The sequence below is a fragment of the Anas acuta genome, chromosome W (assembly GCF_963932015.1).
Source record: "Anas acuta chromosome W, bAnaAcu1.1, whole genome shotgun sequence".
NCBI lineage: Eukaryota > Metazoa > Chordata > Aves > Anseriformes > Anatidae > Anas > Anas acuta.
Window position 1 is genome coordinate 27,691,347 of NC_089016.1, and position 24,815 is coordinate 27,716,161.

The window sequence follows — 24,815 nt, forward strand, 5'->3', positions numbered from 1 at the left end:
CCTGTACTCTTTCAAATGGCTTATATGCGATCCTCCATCCCCCAGTAGGTGCTTGCCTCACACTTTTCTTATTTATCTTCTGACATGTTAGACACCCTTGAGTAATTTGCTGAGCAATCTCATATATCCCAATGCACCCGTAAAATTTTAAAAACTGATTGCTCAGTGCTCGAGTTCCCCAATGGGTTTGCAAATGCATCTGAAATAGCGGCTTCTTTGCTCAACTCTTAGGCAGTATCACTCTGCCATCCACCAGGATCCACTTTTCTCCCTCCTGCTCAAAAGATTGTAATAATTTTTCCAAAGTTTGTTCAAACAGGTTAGGAGACTCAGTAAACCCCTGTGGTAGTACTGTCCATTGTAACTGCTGTCTCCTTCCTGTTTCTGGGTCCTCCCATTCAAAAGCAAAATAATCCCTAGATTTTTCTTCTAACGGACATGCCCAAAAAGCATCCTTCAAGTCTATTACACTATACCAAATATGTTGTGGGGTGTCCTGGTTTCAGTTAGGACAGAGTTAATTTTCTTCCTAGTAGCTGGTAGAATGCTATGTTTTGGCTTAAGATGAGAAGAGTGCTGATAACACACTTTTAATTATTGCAGAGCAGTGCTTACACCAAGCCAAGGACGTCTCAGCTTCTTGCTCTGTCCTGCCAACGAGCAGGCTGGGGGTGCAGCAAGAGCTGGGAGGGGACAGACCCAGAACAGCTGACCCCAACTGGCCAAAGGGGTATTCCATACCATCTGACATCATGCTAAACAATATATAGGGGTGGCTAGCCGGGGTGGGGGGGCTGGCTGCTCGGGGATAGGCTGGGCATCGATCAGCGAGTGGTGAGCAATTGCATTGTGCATCACTTGTTTTGTACACATTATTAGTAGTAGCACTATTATCGGCATTATTGTCATTATTATTTTGTTTGTTTGTTTCTGTCTTAATAAACTGTCTTTATCTCAACTCACAGGCTTCACTTTCCTGTTTCTCTCCCCCATCCCAGAGAGGGAGGGGGGAGGGTGAGCGAACAGCTGTGTGGTGTTTAGCTGCCAGCTGGGTTAAACCACAACATGGGGTCAAATGATTTAATAGTGTATAAGGATTTGCCACTACCAGGAATGTAGTCACTGTTCTTCAATTTATAGCTCTTAGATCTTGGACCAATCGGCATGTCCCATCAGCTTTCTTTACGGGTAATATAGGTGTATTATGGGGGGACATACATCGTTCTAAAAATCCTCCTTGTAATAGCCGGTCTATGACTGGTTTTAATCCCTTCCTTCCTTCTAATGGAATGGGATACTGTTTTACTCTTATAGGTTTCTGGGGTTCTGTTATTTCTACCATTAGGGGTTCCATTTCCAACTTTCCCAATTCCCCTTCCTTATACCATATTCTGGGATCTATATCGCCCTCATCTTCTTTTGTTAATGTATATAACTGGATTTTCCCATTTTCCCCTATAAGCTTTAAGCCCATTCTGATAATCAAATCCCTCCCCAATAGGTTATATTCTGCTTCTGGAACAAGCAAGAGAACATTAAGACCCACATAGGTCTCAGATTCCACCTCAACATTTTCTAATATTGACACAGGGAAGGACTCCCCTTTTTCCTCTACCACAGACATTTGCTTTTTCCCTTTTTTGAGTTCCCTTGGTATATTCTGAATAGTCGATCTTTCGGCCCCTGTATCTACTAGGAATCAAACTTCTTCTTTGTGGGGACCTATTAATAACTTTATCAAGGGCTCTGTAGATGTTTGGGTCCCCAGAAGGTATAGCCCCCGGCACCCCTAATCTTCTTTAAATATTTTCTAAGGTTGGTTATATGGAGGAGGCAAATTATCAAGGGGCTCCCTCTCCTCCTTATCTTCTTCATCCTCCTTTTTGTAATTAAATTAAATATATGAGTGTTGGGCGATTCCATTAGTCCCAACCAGGCTGCAGCATACTTGTTCTTGTCCGGATCCATGGGTATTCTACTATTAACATAAATGTTCAAAACCTAACAGATCCAGTCCTCTGTGGACCCAAATATCGGTCAAAATACATAGGGTCTTAAGGGTTCTTTTGGCCATTTAACCATATAAAATTGAATCATTCTCGCCTTATCCTTATGTTTAGTGCTTCTAAAACTATCCCAATATCTTAACCTTAGCCCTAAGAGACTATCCGGTGGAATATCTGGTAATTTTTCCCCCTTTTTAAACCAGAGGCCCCTCCTCGAACCTCCCGAGTCTAAGGATCTGCTTTGTCCCTGACCCATTCCTGGAACTTCTTTTTATACAAAAAAAGTTTCAAAACTCATGGCTGTGCATGTATCTAAGGTGTCTTGTGAGTGCTATCCCACCCACGAATACTTAGAAAGATCACTTCGGTCCTTCACCGGCTGAGTCCCTCGCGGGATATTGGAACCATGGTTAGAAGACCTCCGCACTTGCTTCAGAACTGAGTTCCATCTCAATCACACCCTTACACACAGTCACACAACTGAACCCACCCAACCAAATGACATACTCACGAAACGATAAATCTTCGTTTGGGTCTTCGCACGCAGAATGACGGGTTTAAACCAGAGGAGGGGAAAGCTCTTTGTTCTTTACTTGCCTCTTATGTTCGTAGTCCTGCTGGGCTCTGTACTGCTCCTGGCAAAGAGCCACAATGAAACAAGGGTGGGGGCGCCTCCCTTAGCCATTCACAGCCTCGGGACCCAAGAGGATCATGTCATGGTCACCAAATTGTTATAAATTCCGAGTCAATTTAGCTTTATAAGATTTATTTATGGGGTCAATAAAAGGCAAGTAAACAGTGCTGGGTGCGCAGGGAGTCTGGGCTCCTCCAACACACACACAAGTTACATCAGGCAGCTGGTTTTTATGCTCCTAGGCTAATACATATTCATTACTACTTCTGGAAAAGGCAGGGTTATTATAATTAGTTTCCGGAATCCAAACCCTCCTACTGGAGCATGCGTATCAGTCTCCGGTGGTCCCTCTGGGGGTCTCTGGGGGTCTCTTGTGCTGAAGGCTCATAGTCTTCCTCCCTCTTGTCCTTCTCCTTTGTCCAACTTGGCTGTATGTCAGAGACTTGTGCAGCCTCCCCTGTAAGCTTTGTCTTTTAGTCGTCCTTCAGCTTTCCCCTTCTCTTTAATCTCTTGGCTGGATATCAGAGACTTGCATAGTGTCCCATGCAATAGTCATAATAGTTAGCAGTTATTCTGAAACCCCCCAGATATCTGAGACTCAAGGTTTACCCTTCAAGCCCTCTATTGACACGAATTGCTGAAACATTCCTTATGCAGTACTCCAGGTATGGCCTCACCAATGCTGAGTAGAGGAGAAGGATCATCTTTCTTGACCATCAATACTTTGCCTAATTCAGCCAAGAATACCATTAGCCTTCTTAGCAGCATGGGCACATTGCTGACTCCTGTTTAAATTGGTGTCCACTAGGTCATTTTCCACAGAGCTGCTTTCCAGATGGGTAGTCCTCAATGTGTACTGGTGCCTGGGGTTGTTCCTCCCCAAGTGCAGGACTCTACACTACTCCTTGTTGAATTTCATGAGATTCTTGTCAGCTCACCTCTCCAGCATGTCAAGGTCCCTCTGGATGGCTGCACAGCCCTCTGGAGAGTCAGACACTCCCTCCAGTTTTCACGTCACCCACAAATTTACTGAGGGTGCACTCTACCCCAACATCCAGATAATTAATGATGATGAACTAGACCCAGTTTTGACCCTTAGAGTACTCTGCTTGTTACTGGCCTCCAACTAGACTTTGCACCACTGACCATGACCCTCTGGGCCCAGCCATTCAACCAATTTCTAATCCATCTCTCTTGCTGCTCATCCAACCCATACTTCAACAGCTTCTCTATGAGTATCTTATGGGAGATAGTGTCAAAGGCCTTACTGAAGTCCAGGAAGACAATATCCATTGCTCCCCCCCTCATCCATCAGGCCAGTGATGTCATTATAGAAGCTTATCAGGTTGGTCAGGCATGACTTTCCCTTGATAAATCCATGCTGACTACTGATGGTTTTCTTGCTGACTACTCCTAATGATATTCTTGCATTCCTGGCAGTGGTTTCCAGAATGAGCTGATCCATCACCTTCCCAGGGATCGAGGTGAGGCTGACCAGCCTGTAGTTCCCTGAGTCCTCCTTGAAATTAGGAGTGACATTTTCCTTTCTTCAGTCTTTGGACACTTCTCCCAGTTGCGACAATCAAGCAAAGACAATCAAGAGCAACTTTGCAATCACATCTGCCAACTCCCTCAGCACTCATGGGTGCACCCCATCAGGGCCCATGGACTTATGAATCACAAAATCACCAAATCACAGAATTGTCTAGGTTGGAAGAGACCTCAAGATCATCGAGTCCAACCTCTGACCTAACACTTACAAGTCCTCCACTAAACCATATTGCTTAGTTCAACATCTAAACATCTTTTAAAGACCTCCAGGGATAGTGACTCCACCACTTCCCTGGGCAGCCCATTCCAATGCCTAACAACCCTCTCGGTAAAGAAGTTCTTCCTAATATCCAACCTAAAACACCCCTGGCGCAACTTTAGCCCGTACCTGTCATCCTGGCACCAGGCACGTGGGAGAACAGGCCAACCCCCACCTCGCTACAGCTTCCTTTAATGTACTTATAAAGAGCGATAAGGTCGCCCCTGAGCCTCCTTTTCTCCAGGCTGAACAAGCCCAGCTCCCTCAGCCACTCCTTGTAAGACTTGTTCTCCAGACCCCTCACCAGCTTCGTCGCCCTTCTCTGGACCCGCTCAAGCACCTCGATGTCCTTCTTGTAGCGAGGGGCCCAAAACTGAACACAGTACTCGAGGTGCGGCCTCACCAGAGCCGAGTACAGGGGGACGATCACCTCCCTAGCCCTGCTGGCCACACTGCTTCTGATACAAGCCAGGATGCTGTTGGCCTTCTTGGCCACCTGAGCACACTGCTGGCTCATATTCAGCCGACTATCAACCAATACTCCCAGGTCCTTCTCTGCATGGCAGCTTTCCAACCACTCATCTCCCAGCTTGTAGCTCTGCTTGAGGTTATTGCGCCCCCGGTGCAGGACCCGGCACTTGGCCTTGTTGAACTTCATACAGAATATCCATCAAAGATGCATCTTCCTTGATCCAGCCTTTCTGCCTGGCCTCTGGGGCCTGGAATTCCTGAAGGCCAGTCTAGCTGTTAAAGACAAAGGCAAGGACTGGATAGCCTTAGTGAAGACTGAGGTTCAGTACCTTGACCTTTCACTGTCCCGGGTAACCAGGTCTCCTGTTTCCTTCTGGAGAGGACCCGCATTTTCCCTAGACTTCACTTTTATCACTGAGATACTTGTAGAAGTCCTTCTTGTTGTCCTTAATGTTCTTAGTCAGATTCAATTCTATCTGGGCATTATCTTTCTTAACTCAGTCCCTGGCTGCTCAGATAATCACAGAATGGTTGAGATTGGAAGGGACCTCCAGAGATCATCTAGTCCAATCCCCCTGCTCAAGCAGTGTCACCTAGAACATGTTACACAGGATTGCATTCAGGCAGGTTTTGAACATCTCCAAAGAAGGAGACTCTACAACCTCTCTGATAAGCCTGTTCCAGTGCTGTTACCCAAACTGTAAAGAATTTCTTCCTCATATGGTGATGAAACGTGCTGTGGTTCAATTTATACCCATTACCCTTTGTCCTATCACTGGCCACCACTGAAAAGAGTTTGGCCCCATCCACTTTACGTTGTCCCCTCAGGTATTTGTAGAGGTTGATGAGATCCCCTCTCAATCTCCTCTTCTCTAGGCTAAACAGGCCCAGCTCGCTTAGTCTTTCCTTATAGAACAGGTGCTCCAATCCCTTAATCATCTTTGTGGCTCTATGCTAGACCCTTTCTAGAAGTTCTACAACCCTCTTGTACTGGGGAGCCCAGAACTGCACACAGTATTCCAGCTGTGGCCTCACCAGTGCTGAGTAGAGGGGGAGGATCACCTTTCTCGACCTGCTGTCCACACTCCTCTTGATGCAGGCTAGGATCCTGTTGGCCTTCTTGGCCACAAGGGCACACTGCTGGCTCATGGTTAACTTGTTGTCCACCATGACCCCCAGGTCCCTATCTGCAGAGGTGTTCTCCATCATGTCAGCCCCCAACCTATACCAGTGCCTGGGTTTGCACCTCACTAGGTACAGGACCCTGAACTTGCCCTCATGAGGTTCCTCTCTGCCCAACTCTCCAGCCTGTCCAGGTCCCTCTGAATGGCTGTACAGGCCTCTGGTGTGTCAGCCACTCTGCCAAGCTTTGTATCGTCCACAAACTTGCTGAGGGTGCACTCTGTCCCTTCGTCTAGGTCATTGATGAGTAAGTTGAATATCACTGGACCCAGTACCCTTGGGGACACCACTAGCCACAGGCCTCCAACTAGACTTGGCACAGTTGAGCACAGCCCCCTGAGCTCTGCCATCCAGACAGTTCTCTATACACCCCACTGTCCACTCATGGATTCCACACTTCCGGAGCTTGCCCAGGAGGATGTTATGGGAGACAGTGTCAAAAGCCTTGCTGAAGTCAAGGTAGACAACATCCACTGCTCTCCCCTCATACATCCAGCCAGTCATCTCATCGTAGAAGGCTATCAAGTTGGTTAAACATGACTTCCCCTTGATGAATCAGTGTTGACTGCTTCTGATCATTTTCTTTTCCTTCACGTGCTTAGAGATGGCCTCAAGGATGAGCTGCTTCATCACTTTTACAGAGATGGAGGTGAGGCTGACTGGCCTGTAGTTTCTTGTGTTTTCCTTCTTGCCCTTCTTGAAGACTAGATTAATGTTGGCTTCCTTACAGTGCTCAGGCACCTCTTCTGTTCTCCAAGACCTTTCAAAGATTATAATAGAGATAGGCTTAACAATAACACTCGCCAGTTCCCTCAGCACCCTCAGGTGCATCCCATCGGGGCCCATAGATTCATGCTTGACTAAATAACCTCTAACCCAATCCTCTTCAACCAGTCTTCCTCTCTTCAGGTTTTCTTTCTTGTTTCCAGGCTCAGAAGTGTGTTGGGGATAGCCTTAGTGAAGACTGAAGCAAAGAAGGCATTCAGTAACTTCACCTTCTCTGTATCTGCCGTCACCAAGGCACCCGCCTCATTTAGCAGTGCACCCACATTTTCCTTAGTCTTCCTTTTGCTGCTGCTGTGATTGAAGAAGCCCTTCTTGTTATCCTTGATGTGTCTTGCTATATTTAATTCTAACCGGGCCTTGGCCTTCCTCCTTGCATCCCTGCATTCTCTGACAGTGTTCCTATATTCCACCCAAGTGGTCTGTCCCTTCTTCCACATCATGTACACTTTCTTCTTCTGTTTAAGTTTTCCTGAGAGCTCCTTGCCCATCCACGCAGGTCTCCTGCCCCCCTTGCTTGACTTCTTTAGGGATCCACCGATCCTGAGCTTGGAGGAAGTGGTGCTTGAATATTAGCCAATTCTCCTGGGCCCCCTTTCTCTCTAGAGCCCTGTCCCAGGGGATTCCTCTAATTAGAGCCCTGAAGAGGTCAAAGTTAGCTCTCTTGAAATCCAGGGTTGTGGTCCTACTTATTGCCCTGCTTCCTCCTTGCAAGATCTTGAACTCCAACATCTTGTGATCACTGCAGCCAAGACTGCCCTCAGCTTCACGTTTCCAAATAGACCATCTCTGTTAGTACGAGGTCCAGCAGAGCCCCTCTCCTTGTTGGCTTGCTTACATCCTGCATCAAGAAGTTATCTGCAATGTTCTGCAGTAACTTACTGGACTTTTTGTTCTGAGGTGTGTTGTCTCCCCAGCATGTGTGCATTTACATAGAGGCATTTGAGTTGGACTCCCAATGCATCTGCCTTTCTGGATGGGGCAACTATAACGCATCCATGTGGGCCTACAGTAGCTCTCCTGTTAAGCTCTGGGCATCATTTGCCAGCTCTGGTGTTCAGCTGCTGTGAGTGGGATAATGTCTCTGTATTCTTCTCAGGTTACCTGTCCTTGCTTCCACCCTCTTTAGGCTTCCTTTTTGTGTTTGAGTTTGGTGAGGAGCTCCTTGTTCATCCATGGCCTGATACCCATGCAGGTAGTCAGACATTGGAACAGGTTGCCCAGGGAAGTGGTGGAGTCTCCATCCTTGGAGGTGTTTAAAGAAAGGTTGGACCTGGTGCTTAGGGATATGGTTTAGTGGGTGACATTGGTAGTAGGGTGATGGTTGGACCAGATGATCTCAGAGGTCTTTTCCAACCTTAATGATTCTATGATCTTTCCTACCACCTCACTACTTACATCTCATATGGTCCATTACTGCCTTTTTACTTGCTTAGCTTGCTGTCTAAACTGCTAAAAGAACAGCAAAAGTGGTAGTGGTCAGGATGGAGGAGTTGAGACTTTAACAGTAGAGCTGCACACTTAATCTGGAAATGTGGGTTCAATGTTACTAGTGTAATCAGTTTTACTAATCATTAAATGTTGCACTGTCTGTCTTAATACTAGCATACCAATCGGAAATGTAGAATTAAATTGCTTAGGTAGGAAAGAAAGGAAATTAAAAAGCAACAACTGTTGATGGATTTTTGAAACAGCAAGGAGGCCATGACTTGCTGCAGCTGAGCAAACCAAGCTACCAGGACAACTATGAGAAGTTCCCATGACAGTGTTCCCACATCGTCCGACTGAGGAATTTAGAAAAATATTGTTGCCAGCAGCTGGCTTCAAGGACAGGACCTACGTGACTGCTAATCACAAGGGGGTTGTTTTCTTGCAGTTGTTTGTCTGAGTGCTTTTGACCAATAATCTTGTGTGAGACACTATCCGCCCCTGTTAAGTTTGCTATAAAAGTCAGGCTCTTCGGGTAATAAAGAGAGAGCATGATCTGACCATACTAGTGTCTGTCGTGTTTTTGGCCGTTCTTCCTGCAAGAAACAAACAAACAAACAAAAAACATTATTAAGAAAGAATAGGTCCAGCAAAGTGTATTGTGGCTTTATGTGATCCTTCTTGAAACATCTTTCAAAGTATCAAAAGAGGAGTTTAAATACCATTTTAATAAGAGGTATTTAAGTGTGAATGATAATTTTTAAAATAAATCAGAAGAATAGTGAAAACAACAAAAAAAGTCAGTTTGCTGTTTTCATTAGAATTGTGGACTTGTACACATAACATGCACCCAACAATCCCACTCCTCTAGAAAAAATAGAACAGTTACTGGAGCAAGAAGTGGAGGCTTTTCAATAAAATAACTTTTATAGGGAACATTAGAGGGAAGAAAACTTACACTTTCAAATATTAGGTGAATATAATAGAAATAAGCAAATTTTAATGACTAATCAAGGACTGATGTACAAGTTTCATATAATGCTATATTTGCTGTTTTTCTAGTGGCCAAATGTAAATCTAAGGAACTATAAAGATGAACAATTGCACAGGTATGTAAAAATTGCGTATACTTCCTTTGAAGAAAGAAATTTGAAAAAACTTTTTTTAATATTGCAATAAGCTGTTTCTTGGATATGTCACATTTCTAAAACTTAATCTAGAGAGAAGCAGCAAAAATGGAAAATCTAGATTGCAAAATTTGCTTTAAATAAACAGGTTTTTAAGATTTAGTGGTTTCTTTTCAGTGCACAGACATTTTATATATCTATTCACTAAACAAAAATTATACAAGTTCTACAAACTCCCTATTTAATTTTAAATCTTAAACTATTACCTCTCTCATATTTAATACATTAGTGTTTGATGTTAACACTTGACAAATTTTGATGGAATAGGGCTATAGTTGTACAATACTATCATTATAGCTTTCATCAAAACCAAAGATAAAGTTGTTTCTAGTTACTATTAATGGGGAGGAAAGCATGTATGACTTGAAACAAAGAAAAATACCACAACAGTACAACTCTGGTTCCTTTCTTGTCTAATGGCCTTAAGGTATTTATATTACTTTTATGCATGTGGAGTAATTGTGTTACTAGTTCTTGGATGTCACTTTTAACATGCATTTCAGAAACTGATTTGATTTAAATAAACTATTTTGAAGAGTAGTTCTGTATTGGTTAGGCATGTGCTCTGATTTTAGCTGGGACAGAGTTAATTTCCTTCCCAGTAGCGGTTACAGTGCTGTGTTTTGGATTTAGAAGGAGAATAATGCTGATAACACACTGATGTTTTAGTTGCTGCTGAGCAGTGTTTACACCAAGCCAAGGACTTTTCAGCTTCTCGCTCTGTCCTGCCAGCGGACAGGCTGGGGGTGCAGCAGGAGCTGGGAGGGGACAGACCCAGGACAGCTTTTTTTTGGTATAGATTCCTTCATTTCAGAGATGATTAATGCAGTGTGTGTACATGTGTGTATATACTTACATACACACACTCATACATATATAATGCAATCATATTTTGGCAGGGGGGTTGGACCCGATGATCTCTTGAGGTCCCTTCCAACCCCTGCAATTCTGTGATTCTGTGATATATAAATGTGTGTGCTAATAATATATATAATACGTATGTCACTAATAAAAGAATAAATTGCACTTCATTTGACAAGTTTAAAGAAGCTCTCAGATTTCCTTTATAATTGATTCTGTATTTGGACTTGGGATAGTGGTTTACTCTCACTTTAGTTAAAGGCAGTGCTTTAGTTAAGCTTTCTTAATACTTGACATATCTACCTTCAGATATAACATTGTGTTCTTTTAAAGCACAAATTTGTGTTTATTTTTTGACTAAGAATTGGTAGGGGTAAACTCTGCTGAAGATTTATTTCTGCAGTGAAGAATTCAAGCTATATTGCTCAGCATGTTTTCAAAAAGTCTATAAGTCTGCATTTGTTATCTCTGTGTTATGTTCCAGAAATGCTAAAGTGAGATGAATGAAAATGCTGTTGCCATATGGCCTTTTCCTGGCAGAATGTATTTTTCATAGTAGCATTAATTATTATAGCTGAATAAAAGTCAAGTCACATAAGCATTAAGACACTTTTTTTAGCTCTTTATAAACTCTAGATAGTCTTTGAAATTCACCACAGGATAAGTTACAGCAAAATAAATTATAAACACAAGAGTGAGAAGGAAGCTATGACTTTTAAGAGCATAGAGATTTTGAGTTCCTTTGCTTATTTTAAGTCATGACAGAAAATCCTTTATAACACAGTACAGCTGCATCTCTGAAATCATGTCTGGATAGACTCATTACTGATACCTGCTACTCTCTTTTTATAGCTTCTGAAAATTTATGGCCAATAAGCTAATTTAGTGACAAAATATCTTTTATACTGGCATCATTTTATACTGTGAGGGATTCCTTGTCTTACTGAAAAATAACAAATTATTTTTTACTTTCCTTAGATTTGTAAGGAGATTGCTATATTTCTACAAGCCTAGCAGTAAACTGTATGCCAATCTGGATCTGGACTATGCAAAGGCTAAGCAGCTCACTACAGTGGGTTGTCAGTTTACTGAATTTCTTCTTGAATCACAAGAGGTAAGAAATTTTCAGCTATAAGATGAGATAGAATGAGTAATATTGCTGTATGCACTTAAATTAAAAACCTTAATTTTAATAAAAACTTCTGTAGGCTTTGGGTGTTAAACCTAAAATGTTCAGCATAATTAAGAAATATAACTTAAAATCCTGAATTGTCCAGATGAGACACTGGGGAGATAATTGTGTTTAAGTAGTTTTATTAAATGTAACTTAATGGTGTGTGTGGTGTTTTATTTTTTTTTCCTTATTTTTTTTAGGTTTTACTATGCATATTTGTCCTTTCTTTACCTTCTTTCTTCTTGTGTGCTAAAGACTTTTGTGCCTTTGGCTAGAGGAATGGGGAAAATGTCATTGAACAATCCTTTTCCTGGAAAGAATAGAATTGGTCCTAATATGTCTCCAAGCTAAACTCCTTTTATTTGCCTTGAAATCTATTTTAGTCTGAATTGTTTGCCAGTCAGAATTTCTATTTTGTGTCTGTATTGTACGTTTTAAGAAACTTAAAATGACAGAGTTCAGTAAAGAGACTACCAGTTCTGTTGCTAATAAATGCTGTTACTCTTTGTTTTGTTAGGATGGACAAGGTTACCTGGAGGAATTGGTTAAAGATATTGTACATTGGCTCAATTCTTCATCAGGAATGAAACCTGAATGTAGTCTTCAAAATAATGGGTTACTAAATACCCTTAGTCAGCATTACTTTCTGTTTTTTGGTACTCTATCTTGTCACTCTCATGGAGTCAAAATGCTTGAAAAATGTAATGCGTTTCAGTGGTGAGTGTTTTTATTCTGTTTGAATTGTGCTTACAGGTATAATCATTACAAAACTTGTAAACTGTGCATGAGTACCATTGTCTATAAAGCTGGAAACTTCAAAATTCCTGTGATCGGTTCAAATAGAGACTCCACAATTGTGGGGTGTTGTTCTTTTTTGTTGTTGTTTGGGGGGGGGGGGCTGGGGGGGTGTTGGTTTCTTTTTTTCTTCCTTTTCTTCCTTTTTTTATGAAGAAGATAAAATCCAGACAGTTTTACAGTGTTTTAGAATGAGGAATTGTTCACAAAGCTTCATGAATATTTTTGCACTCATAATCACTAATTCAAATGTGCTGACACAGCAGTTACAGAACAATTATAAAATTAAAGTGTTTTTTTTTTTCCCATGTAGTTTAATGCATTATTCTGTCCCCCTTTGACTCTAACAGCTGCAACAGTTTAAAGTCACTCCACTTGATATGGGAACTTACTTTGTATTCTTCTGCATTTATAGAAATGAAAGACTTATTCAGAGTACTTGTTTAAATTATTTGTTGAATAAATAAGTGAATTCAACTGGATTAAAATACTGATTTTTTTTCCCCCTCCACCAGTCTTCTTAATTTTTGTTCTTTGAAGAACCAGGATCACTTGTTAAAACTGACTATTTCTAGTTTGGATTACAGCAGAGATGGTTTAGCAAGAGTCATCCTTTCTAAAATCCTGACAGCAGCAACTGATGTAAGTTTGATTCAATTTATGTACCATTGTTATTTGCCACTAGACATTTATTTTGTTATTCAAGATGTGTGACTTCATTTTTAAGATATTATATATACAGAAAGGTTTATGTATTTAGAGAAATGAAACTCCTATTTGTGTAGCTCTTGAATTCAATGCGGACTTCACACCTTTTACTGTATTTGTGCTCAAGATATTAAGTCATTCAAACAGAGGTTTCTCTCATTTATGAAAGGGGTTAAAGTCTTTAAATGCATAAACCAAGTGTAAGCCAAGTATAACATTATTGTATAGTTTATTGAAGACATTGTTTTCACAAACAGAAATGTATACGTATTTCTAGCAGTAATAAGCAGATTAATCTTCTAGTGATGGATGCTGTTTTGATAACTATTGAGATCACTGTGGTGGAACTGAGGAAAAGCTATAACTCCTGGAATGAAGGGGTGGTTCAGAAATAGGCAACGGGATTTGTACTTTTGAATCAAAGAAAGTGAGTAGAAATAGTACACAGACTTGTGTAGACTTAGGAAAGGAAGCTCCTGAATTAAAAGCTCAGGAAACTAAAAGAAAAGAGAAATCAATCAGGTGTAACATAGTAGACAAGCAAGCACTGATGTCAAGGAAATGACAAGTTAGATTTAAGCTAACTAGAAAAAAAGCTTTCAGTAATTCATGGAGAGCTATTTTTCTGTCAACTGGACAAGGCAGAATATATTCTAGAGTGGAATAAGGTAGATGCTAGTTTTAAATGTCTCACTGTATTTAAGAAGAGGAAAAGAAAAGAAAAGAAAAGAAAAGAAAAGAAAAGAAAAGAAAAGAAAAGAAAAGAAAAGAAAAGAAAAGAAAAGAAAAGAAAAGAAAAGAAAAGAAAAGAAAAGAAAAGAAAAGAGAAAAGAAAAGAAAAGAAAAGAGAAAAGAAAAGAAAAGAAAAGAAAAGAAAAGAAAAGAAAAGAAAAGAAAAGAAAAGAAAAGAAAAGAAAAGAAAAGAAAAGAAAAGAAAAGAAAAGAAAAGAAATCAAGGACGTTTCTCAGAGGCTACCAAAGATGTTATGATTCTTATAAGTAAAGAGAGGGGTATGAAGGTAATGAAGAGGGTTGGGTTTGAAGGAATACCTCATTGAAAAAAGAGGATGAGACTCCCTACTGACTAATTTTTAAGTAATTTTTTAATGAAGTGATGACTTTGACATCCTTTTTCCAAAGGTGTTTTATGCCTAATTTGAACAAGGAAATAGGCATGAACAAGTTATGAGGACCGTGTCTTTATTTGATTTCTGAGCTCCTGTTAGGTGGCTGCTAGTTAAGAGCAGTTTACTGTGGAACTTCATTGAGCTGTTTCTAATGAGATTTTGTGTCAGTAGGTACTGACCCCCCAACCCACATCCACCCCTCCACCAACCTCACAGGTATTTTTCCTTCATAAAAAAATTAAAAGGCTAGACAAGAGGGAAGAGAACACCAATATTTCAGTCGCTTCCAAATGCAGATGGTTAACAATTAGGAAAAAAGTCCAGGCATGCTGTCACAATCTCTTAAATGAGGTATATATTTATACAGATAATTTTATTAATTTTCTTATGAATTAGTGTCTGTGTTTTTAGATTTTGGGATATATTTCTTGATTCTGATATCTAAGATATAATGACTTAAAAATTCTAGGGGAAAAAAAAACACAGTGTATTAAACTCTTGTCCTGGTTTTGGCTGGGATAGAGTTAATTTTCTTCATAGTGGCTGATATGTACCATGTTTTGAATTTAGCAGAAAATGCTGATAACACAATGATGTTTTAGTTGTTGCTGATTGGTGCTTACACTAAGCCAAGGACTTCTCAGCTTCTCATATGGCTCTGCCACCAAGGAGGCTGAGGGTGCACAAGAAACTGGGAGGGGACAGAGCCAGGACAGCTGACCCAAACTGGCCAAAGGTATATTCCATACTATATGACATCATGCTGAACAATAAAACAGAGGAAAGTTGGTTCGGGGGGAGGGCATGGCTGCTGCTCAGGGGTCTGACTGGGCATCAGTCAGCTGGTGGTGATCAATTGCATTGTGCATCACTTGTTTTGTGTGTGTATATATATATATTTATTATGATTTTCCCTTATTTTTCTGTCCTATTAAACTCTCTTTATCTCAACCCACGAGTTTTACCTTTTTTCCAATTGTCTTCCCCATCCCACTGTTGGGGTGTGAGCAAACGGCTGTGTGGTGCTTAGCTGCCTGCTGGGTTAAACACAACAGGTATCACTAGCTGGAAGCAGACTGGCTTGAAATGGGGTGCAGATACTGTCTGAACATACTATTCTCAGCATATAGGTAGTCAGAAAGCAGTTGAGAGCTACTGCTGCTGTTAACGATGATAACTAAAAATACAAATTCCACTAATCTGTAGTTTGGTGTAGTGAACAATGGGTATTAAACAGTTGTATTTTAAACATGAATAGAATAGTTGTCACTCTCCAACACCATAGAAATTGATCATTTCTGGATATCCCAGGTTACACATTTCAGCTCTGGTCTGTTTGGGATTGTGTAAAGGAATAGAGATCGTGATCTGAAGTTTGATAAGCTTCTCTGGTATTACCTTGAGTTTTTAATAGCAAACCTTGATGAATTTCGAGGTTGAACTCCTTGGAGAAAGCTAAGAAAAACTCTACATGTTCAGAAACTTAAGAACACGAATTTTGGAGCTCAGACCTAAATAATTCATAGCATTGTAATAAATGGCTAACTCCCAAATAGGGTTACAATCAAATTTTACAATTTATTAAAGGAATAGAGGTAAGCAAACAGTGCTGGGTGTGCTAGGAGTTTCTGCTCCACCAAGACGCACACCAGTTACATCAGGCAGTTGTTTTTTATGCTCCTAGGCTCCTACATATTCATTATTACTTCTAGAAAAGGCAGGGTTATTATAATTAGTTCCCGGAATCTGAACCCTACCGAGAGTAGCCCCACCAAAGTCGTGCATGCCTGACGTGGCAACTTGCTTTGGTTATATCCAGTAAAGAGTTACATATACATGAAGTTTCCCAATACACCTATACATATGCATAACCTGTCCCTTTGTGAACAGTCCTCCTTATCTCAGACCCCTTGGTTAAAGTCCGAACCATGAGGTTGTTTTGATCTGGTTCTCGGGGTCCGAGGGGTTCCTGTTATCTGGAGGTCTAAGCGCAGCACAGGCACAGTACATTGCAAATGTAGCACATATTCATTCTTAATCAATCGCTCTCTAATTTCTAATTCCATGTTTCAGCTGCAGCATACTTGCTCTCTTCCGGATCCACGGGTATTCTACTATTAACATTAATGTTCAAAGCCTGACAGACCCAGTCCTCCGTGGACCCAAATATCGTCCAAAATACATGGGGTCTTAAAGGTTCTTTTGGTCATTCTATCATATAATACCGGACCATTTTTAATTTTACTCCTTCATTTTCTGGGGCCCCTATTGTTCCAGTTTCTAATCGTTATTCCTAATGGACTTTCTGGTGGTATGCCTGGTAATTTGCTCCCTTTCTTCTGGTCCTTGGTCTTCAATTCTGTCTGACCCATCTAGGAATTTTACTATGGCAATTCCCACAGCCCTTGGTTACCTTAGTAAGAGTGTCTTGCAGGGGGTTTAGGACCTATCACCCACCCACGAATCCTATAGGAATCGCTTTGGTCCTTCACCGGCCAAGTCCCTCACGGGAGACTGGAACCGCGGTTAGAAGACCTCCACACTCGCTTTGGAACTAAGTTCCGTCTCAGTCACACTCTTACACACACAGGCAACCGAATCCCACCCAACCGAACAGTATACTCCTTAAACACTTAAGACTCCGTCGTCTTTGTTCAGATCTTCGCACGCAGAATTACGGGCAAAATACAGTGCTGCAGCTGGCAAGGGAGCTCATAAAAAAATCAAAATCTTTGCTTACCTTTATTCAGGTTCAAGATGGCATTAGTCCCGACCTGACTCGAACAGGAGCCACCAAATGGTGGGGCGCCTCTTCTTCTGAATCAGAATTCAGGAACCAAAGCCATCCCGGACGAGCCCACATTTGTAATGACACACACACAGAATCACACAGAATCTCTAGGTTGGAAGAGACCTCAAGATCATCGAGTCCAACCTCTAACCTAACACTAACAGTACCCACTAAACCATATCCCTAAGTTCTACATCTAAACGTCTTTTGAAGACTTCCAGGGATGGTGACTCCACCACCTCCCTGGGAAGCCCGTTCCAGTGCCTAACAACCCTTTCAGTAAAGAAATTCTTCCTAACATCTAACCTAAAACTCCCCTGGCGTAACTTTAGCCCATTCCCCCTCGTCCTGTCACCAGGCACATGGGAGAACAGGCCAACCCCCACCTCGCTACAGCCTCCTTTAATGTACTTATACAGAGCAATAAGGTCACCCCTGAGCCTCCTCTTCTCTAGGCTGAACAAGCCCAGCTCCTTCAGCCGCTCCTCATAGGACTTGCTCTCCAGGCCCCTCACCAGCTTCGTCGCCCTTCTTTGGACCCGCTCAAGCACCTCGATGTCCTTCTTGTAGCGAGGGGCCCAAAACTGAACACAGTACTCGAGGTGCGGCCTCACCAGAGCCGAGTACAGGGGGACGATCACCTCCCTAGCCCTGCTGGCCACACTGCTTCTGATACAAGCCAGGATGCCGTTGGCCTTCTTGGCCACCTGAGCACACTGCTGGCTCATATTCAGCTGACTGTCCACCATCACTCCCAGGTCCTTCTCTGCCTGGCAGCTCTCCAACCATTCCTCTCCCAGCCTGTAGCTCTGCTTGGGGTTATTGCGCCCCAGGTGCAGGACCCGGCACTTGGCCTTGTTGAACTTCATGCAGTTGACCTCAGCCCATCGGTGCAGCCTATCCAGATCCTCCTGCAGAGCCTTCCTACCCTCGAGCAGATCGACACACGCACCTAGCTTGGTGTCATCTGCAAACTTACTGAGGGTGCACTCAATGCCCTCATCCAGATCATTGATGAAGATGTTAAAGAGGACCGGCCCCAGCACCGAGCCCTGGGGGACGCCACTAGTGACTGGCCTCCAACTGGACTTGGCTCCATTTACCACGACTCTTTGGGCCCGGCTATCCAGCCAGTTTCTAACCCAACGAAGCGTGCGCCAGTCCAAGCCAAGAGCAGCCAGTTTCTTGAGGAGAATGCTGTGGGAGACGGTGTCAAAAGCCTTGCTGAAGTCAAGGTAGACCACATCCACAGCCTTTCCCTCGTCCACCCAGCGCGTCACTTTGTCATAGAAGGAGATCAGGTTCGTCAAGCAGGACCTGCCTTCCATAAACCCATGCTGACTGGGCCTGATCGCCTGCTTGCCCTTCAAGTGCCGCATGATGACTCCCAAGAGGATCTGCTCCATGAGCTTCCCTGGTACTGAGGTCAAACTGACAGGCCTGTAGTTCCCCGGGTCTGTCCTCCGGCCCTTCTTGTAGATGGGCGTCACGTTTGCTAGCCGCCAGTCAGCTGGGACCTCCCCCGATAGCCAGGACTGCTGATAAATGATGGATAGGGGCTTGGCCAGCTCCTCTGCCAGTTCTCTCAGTACCCTTGGGTAGATCCCGATCCGGCCCCAAATAATAATAAATGGCTCAGTCTTCAAAATAGGACTATAATCAAAGTTTACGATTTATTAAAGGAATAGAGGTAAGCAAACAGCGCTGGGTGCGCTGGGAGTCTCTGCTCCACCAAGACGCACACCAGTTATGTCAAGCAGCTGATTTTTATGCTCCTAGGCTAATATATGTTCATTACTACTTCTAAAAAAAACAGGGTTATTATAATTAGTTTCCAGAATCCAAACCCTCCTACTGGAGCATGCGTATCAGTCTCCGGTGTTCCCTCTGGGGGTCTCTGGGGGTCTCTCGTGCTGAAGGCTCATAGTCTTCCTCCCTCTTGTCCTTCTCCTTTGTCCAACTTGGCTGTATGTCAGAGACTTGTGCAGCGTCCCTGTCCTGGTTTCAGTTAGAACAGAATTAATTTTCTTCCTAGTAGCTGGTGGAATGCTGTGTTTTGGCTTAGGATGAGAAGAGTGCTGATAACACCCCGATGTTTTAATTGTTGCAGAGCAGTGCTTATACCAAGCCAAGGACATCTCAGCCTTTCGCTCTGTCCTGCCAACAGGCAGGCTGGGGGTGCAGTAAGAGCTGGGAGGGGACAGACCCAGGACAGGTGACGCAAACTAGCCAAAGGGGTATTCCATACTATCTGACATCATGCTAAACAAAATTGGGCTGCTCAGGACACTAGTTGGTGGAATCCCTTGGGAGGCAGGTCCCCTGCAAGCTTTGTCTTTTAGTTGTTCTTCAGCTCTCCCCGTCTCTTTAATCTCCTGGCCAGACATCAGAGACTTGCATAGTGTCCCATGCAATAGTCATAATAGTTAGCAGTTATTCTGAAACCCCCTAGATATCAGAGACTTCAAGGAAAGCCTACAAATACATTTCCCTTCAAGCTCTCTATTGACACGAATTGCTAAAACATTCCTTTGCAAGATACAAGAACTATATACATTAACCACTCTGTTTTTCTTAGACTTGTGGTTATACAAGGGTATGTAAGACAGAAGGTCACATTCATCATACCATGCGGCCCTAGCATTGTTCCATATTGACACGAATCAGATGAACATATTTCACAATCCCCCATCTCCTTTTTCATGGCATTGATTCATGTTTTCCTTTCTAATCCATGTCAATACTTGCCAAATTGATACCAATTTTGGATCTCTGTTTTTATTATCATCAGGGAATGGGTTTTCTCTTTCCCTGGTTCTGGGTCAACAGGTACCGCAGATATTTACATTCCTTGTATAACCGAGTGTATTAGTCTGGTAATACAAAACATGGAATTATTAACAATCCTCCACATATCCCCAATACAACCACCCTTATTTTAGCAAACCAATCACCACCCATAAAGCCCCCTTTCATAATCCTCTTAGATCAATTCCATTCCAATTTTGAACTGGGACATGTGCAATTTTCTTCATTTCTTTTTCAAGTTCATTTACAGCTTTTCTTTCTGTTGTGATTTAACCCAGCGGGCTGCTAAACAACACACAGCCATTCGCTCACCTCCCCTCCACCTTCTCTGGGATGGGAGAGAGAAACGGGAAAGTGAAGCCTATGAGTTGAGATAAAGACAAGAAAATAATAACAATAATAATGATGACAATAATGATGATAATAGTACTTCTAGTAATAATGTGTATGAAACAAGTGATGCACAATGCAATTGCTCACCACCTGCTGTCCGATGCCCAGCCTAACCCCGAGCAGTCTGGCCCTCCTCCTGGCTCTTGCACCCCCAGCCTGCCCGCTGGCAGGACAGAGTGAGAAGCTGAAACGTCCTTGGCTTGGTGTAAGCACTGCTTGGCAACAATTAAAACATCAGCATATTATCAGCACTCTTCTCATCCTAAGCCAGAACATAGCATTCTACCAGCTACTAGGAAGAAACACCCTTATCATCAATCTCTAAACAGCAATTACTAAGGTTAATTTTTCCACAGACTTCTCCTTCTTGTGCTAGTAAATAATCCAAAGCTAAGCGATTTTGATACAAAGCAGTTCTCATCTTGGTATTTTGCTTTGCAATTAATCCAAGTGCATCTCCGGTTTTATTTACAACTATTTCTATTACAGCTTGTAACCTAATTATTCTATTAAGCATATATATTGGGGTCCTATAGCCCCAGGATCCGTCTTCTGCCCACGTAGCTGGATCATAATAGGCAAACGCCTTCAATCAAGGGCTTGGGCCCGCTTTCAGGGTTGATTCGGGCTTGTGTTACCATTCAGCCTTTCAGGGTGATCCAGCTCCTGGAAAACTAATCACAATTTTATATGGGTTTAAAAAAAAGGTTCTTATGTTATTTTCTCGGGACAACCTGACCTTAGTGTGGGAGAAGTCCGGTCGAGGCCCTCTCACTCGGTGGTCAATACCCATAGGGGTTGCCTCCCTCGGTAGACCATACGCACCGCAGTGGAGGGTCCTGCCCCGGTCTTGCCTTCTCCCTTTCCTCCCTTCAGGCTTGTCCCCTTTATTTGACATCCTTAATTCATGCAGAGCCTCGTTGCCAGAATATGAGTTCTTCCTTAGCTTTAGTTTCAGTTTCCCAGGAGCGGACTCAACCCTCCAAGTTTCGGTAGTTACTGGTCCTTTTATTCTGGATGCGTGGGTCCAACCCCTTTCTGCTGTTCTCACAGCTGCTTCAGTAGTAAGTAAAACAAAGTATGGTCCCTCCCATCGGGGGTTCAATGGTTCTTCCCTCCAGGTTTATTTATTAAGACCTTGTCTCCTGGTTGTATCTTATGAATAGCAAATCCTAAAGGTGGTGTTTGAGCCATCATTCCAATTTCTCTTAGCTCTTGTAATCTCCTTCCAAGAGTAATTATATATTTCTGGATGCTACGATCCTCAACTAAATTGTTCCCTGGAGGCATCCCTTGAGAATAAGGCATACCATATAACATTTCATATGGAGATAATCCAGTCTCACTGTGTGGTTTAGTTCTTATGTTTAAAAGTGAAAATGGTAAGCATTTCATCCAGGGCATTTGTGTCTCGATCATTAATTTAGCCAATTGTTGTCTTATTGTTTGATTCGTTCTTTCTACTTTCCCTGAGCTTTGTGGGTGCCACAGAGTATGGTATTCCCACTGAATACCTAATGATTGACATAATAATTTTATTATTTTAGAAGTAAAGTGTGTGTCCTGATCAGAATCAATGTACTGGATTATCCCATATCTAGGTGTCAAGTGTTCTAATAGAATTTTTAACCACCATTTGTGCTGTAGCTCGTGCTATGGGATAAGCTTCTACCCATTGTGTTAAATGATCTACTATTACCAATAGATATTTTATCCTCTCTACTTTGGGCAATTCAGTGAAATCAACTTGTGCTTTCTCAAAAGGCCTATAAGCTGGTTTTTTTTGTTTGTTTGTTTGTTTGTTTTTTGTTTCTCTTTTTTGTTTTTTCTCCCTCTCCTGGCTGCTTGTCGAAACACTTTCTTATTTATCTTCTGACAAGTTAAGCAACATTGTGTAATTTGCTTTGCTATCTAAAAAACAAAACAAAACAAAAAAAAACAAAACAATGCAACCAAATTGTTTAAGTAAATGATCACTTAACGCCTTTGTATCCCAATGTGTTTGTGCATGCAAATGTCCCAATATTTGCCTCGCATAAGCTTTTGGCAATATCTCTCGCCTGTCTGGCAGTGTCCATTTTCCTTGTTCTAATTTAGCCCCTATTTTCTCCATTTTCGTTTGTTTGTTTTGTTTTGTTTTCCATTGCATTTCATAGTCGGTCCAAAAATTCCATAGGGGTTTCTTTTGGACCTTGTTGGAACAGATTCTCAATTCCCAATGTAACCAGATTTTGGTATTTACCGTTCATTATTTCCGGGGTGACTATAGTCTCAGCGTGGGGCCGGTCAGGGGAATGCAATCGTCAACAGTTCCCTGAGCGGTCCCATTGGCAATCTGAGCTCACTCATAAACTCAGGTTGTTTTAAGGATTAACTGCTTTTCTATTTCCATGACAACTCTCTCGGACCCATCATGGTCCCTCTGCCCCAAAGGGCTCACACCGGTGATTTTGAGATCACAGCCTCCTGTTGAGGCAGAACTATTAACATTCCTACATCCTCTTTCCCTGCTCATTCAACTTCAAACAGCTCTGTTAAATACTACATGCCACACCTTTAACACCTTCAACAACTCTTTTAACCCTTCCTTTATCTTTCTCCAGCCTGTACTTTTCCCATGCCAACACCAAAGGCTCAGTCAGGGGCCAACTTAATTCCACTTCTTTTCCCTCTAAAATGCTGAAATAACATATCAGTATGAGACATTTAATCCTATTTTCCTTCTCTCCTCAAAAACAACATTAATTGCAAGATAGTGTTATAGTCGATTGATCCATAAAGTGGCCATTTAGTTTATATAGTGGCCACCACTGATTGCAATACTTAGTAAAAGTCTTCTTGCTTTCTGTGCCCCCAGTTCTAACAATATCCTTCGAATGTGCCAATATGCACCCAAGGAGGCTTTCTTTAAAACGTCTTTGTTTTGGATATTACTCATTTCCTTGATTTCCCATTCCCTTTTATTTGTTTATTTATTTATTTATTTATTACTATTCCTTACTAGTTACTGTCCTTTGTTTCAATTTCCACTCAAACCTTTTTACTGCGTGTTTTTACTATCTTTTCCTAATCTTCTTCCCCAATGTCCCAATTCTCTGGGATTAAACTCTTCTTCCCACATACAAACTTTACTATTTCAGATTATTAATGAGCCCCGTTCCAATCATAAATCCACGGAACTTCAGGAAAAGAACTGAAGCACTCAGCCTTCAGTCTTCTAGACAAACATTACCACCTTTTCCACAAAATTTACATTTCAACAGGACCCAATTTCAAGCCGAATGCCAATTTTTCTTATGCACTTTGTTAGGAAGCCCATACAAAACAAGGAATCACTCCTGTGTATCCGTCAATAGGGGGGTTTAAAAGGTATTGACGCCTAAATAGATTCGCTCTCCCCCTTTTTACCAAATTCCCAGGGCTCAAGCCCGAACCACCAAAGAAATGACTCTCTCCCTTCTACAACTTTGACAATCAGTCAGCCCCCTCCCCCCCCAGTACTTGGGAAACTGACCAAACACCACAGCAAATACACCAACACTTCTCAACTGTTACTTAGATAATGCTCCCGCCTTTTTTCTTGTCACACTCAAAGCATTTAAGAGCAAAAAATAGGATCACAAGATACACCACCAGGCCCATATATTAGGCACCACCAATCAAAACTTGGATAAAACAGCCCTTCTTTTTCAGTCTGTCACGTACTTCGTTCATCTCCGCCCACTCCCCTCGTGAAGAATATGGAACCGCGGATCGGAACTCCGCACTCGCGTCGCAGCAATGCTGCGTCTCACTCACACAGCAGTCAGTTGGAGCAAGTCTGTAACCACAGTAATCTCAAAGCTTAAAAAAGAGAAGGACTTGTGGGAGATGTGGTTATCGGGAGCTGTCTTGGGCAGAGTGACCAAGAAATGGTAGAGTACTCTATTCTTGGTGAAGTCAGGAAGAGGATCAGTAAAACTGCTGTCTTGGACTTCCAGAGGGCAGACTTTGAGCTGTTCAGGACACTGGTAGGGAGGGTCCCTTGGGAGTCACTCCTGAAGGACAGGGGGGTCCAAGAAGGCTGAATGCTCCTGAAGAGAGAGACAACCGCTCTCTCACTCCTCCTCCCCAAAGGGAAAGGGGGAGAAAACATTATGCAAAGGGCTCAAGGGTTGAGATAAGGACAGGGAGATCGCTCAACAATTATTGTGACGGACAAACCAGACTCAGAGTAGGGAGATAGTAAGATTTATTGCCTAACAGGCTAGAGAAGTGAGAAACAAAGGAAAGAAACCAAAAGCACCTTCCCCCCATCCGCCCTCTTCCACCTCCTCCCCCAAGCAGCACAGGGGAATGGGGGAATGGGGGTTGCGGTCAGTCTATAGTACTTCATCTCCGCCACTCCTTCTCGGTCACTCTCCTTCCCTGCTCCAGCGTGGGGTCCCTCCCACAGGATGCAGTCCTCGCTGAACTGATCCTGCGTGGGCTTCCCACAGGCAGCAGCTCTTCAAGAACTGCTCCAAATATGGGTCCGTACTACGGGGTCCATCCATCAGGAGCACACTGCTCCAACCCGGGGCCCCCACGGGCAGCAGCAGCTCCCCCCAGATCCCCTGCTCCTGCGTGGGCTCCTCTCCATGGGCTACAGGTCCAGCCTGGAATCTGCTCAGCCAGG

The 24,815-nt window shown here is 42.7% G+C and overlaps 2 protein-coding genes across 4 annotated transcripts in view; one reads left to right on the forward strand and one right to left on the reverse strand.

Annotated features, from left to right (window-relative positions):
- The window catches only part of DYM (dymeclin), a 432,971-nt gene that overhangs the window by 154,170 nt on the left and 253,986 nt on the right, over positions 1-24,815 (reverse strand). The gene's annotated exons all lie outside the window — the stretch shown is intronic.
- The window catches only part of LOC137846698 (rapamycin-insensitive companion of mTOR-like), a 223,762-nt gene that overhangs the window by 146,359 nt on the left and 52,588 nt on the right, over positions 1-24,815 (forward strand). For all 3 annotated transcript variants that reach the window (XM_068664770.1, XM_068664772.1, XM_068664773.1), the window contains 4 exons: positions 9,377-9,423; positions 11,341-11,476; positions 12,054-12,253; positions 12,847-12,973. In XM_068664770.1, coding sequence (XP_068520871.1) covers positions 9,377-9,423; positions 11,341-11,476; positions 12,054-12,253; positions 12,847-12,973 — 510 coding nt within the window. The remainder of the gene's footprint in view (positions 1-9,376; positions 9,424-11,340; positions 11,477-12,053; positions 12,254-12,846; positions 12,974-24,815) is intronic.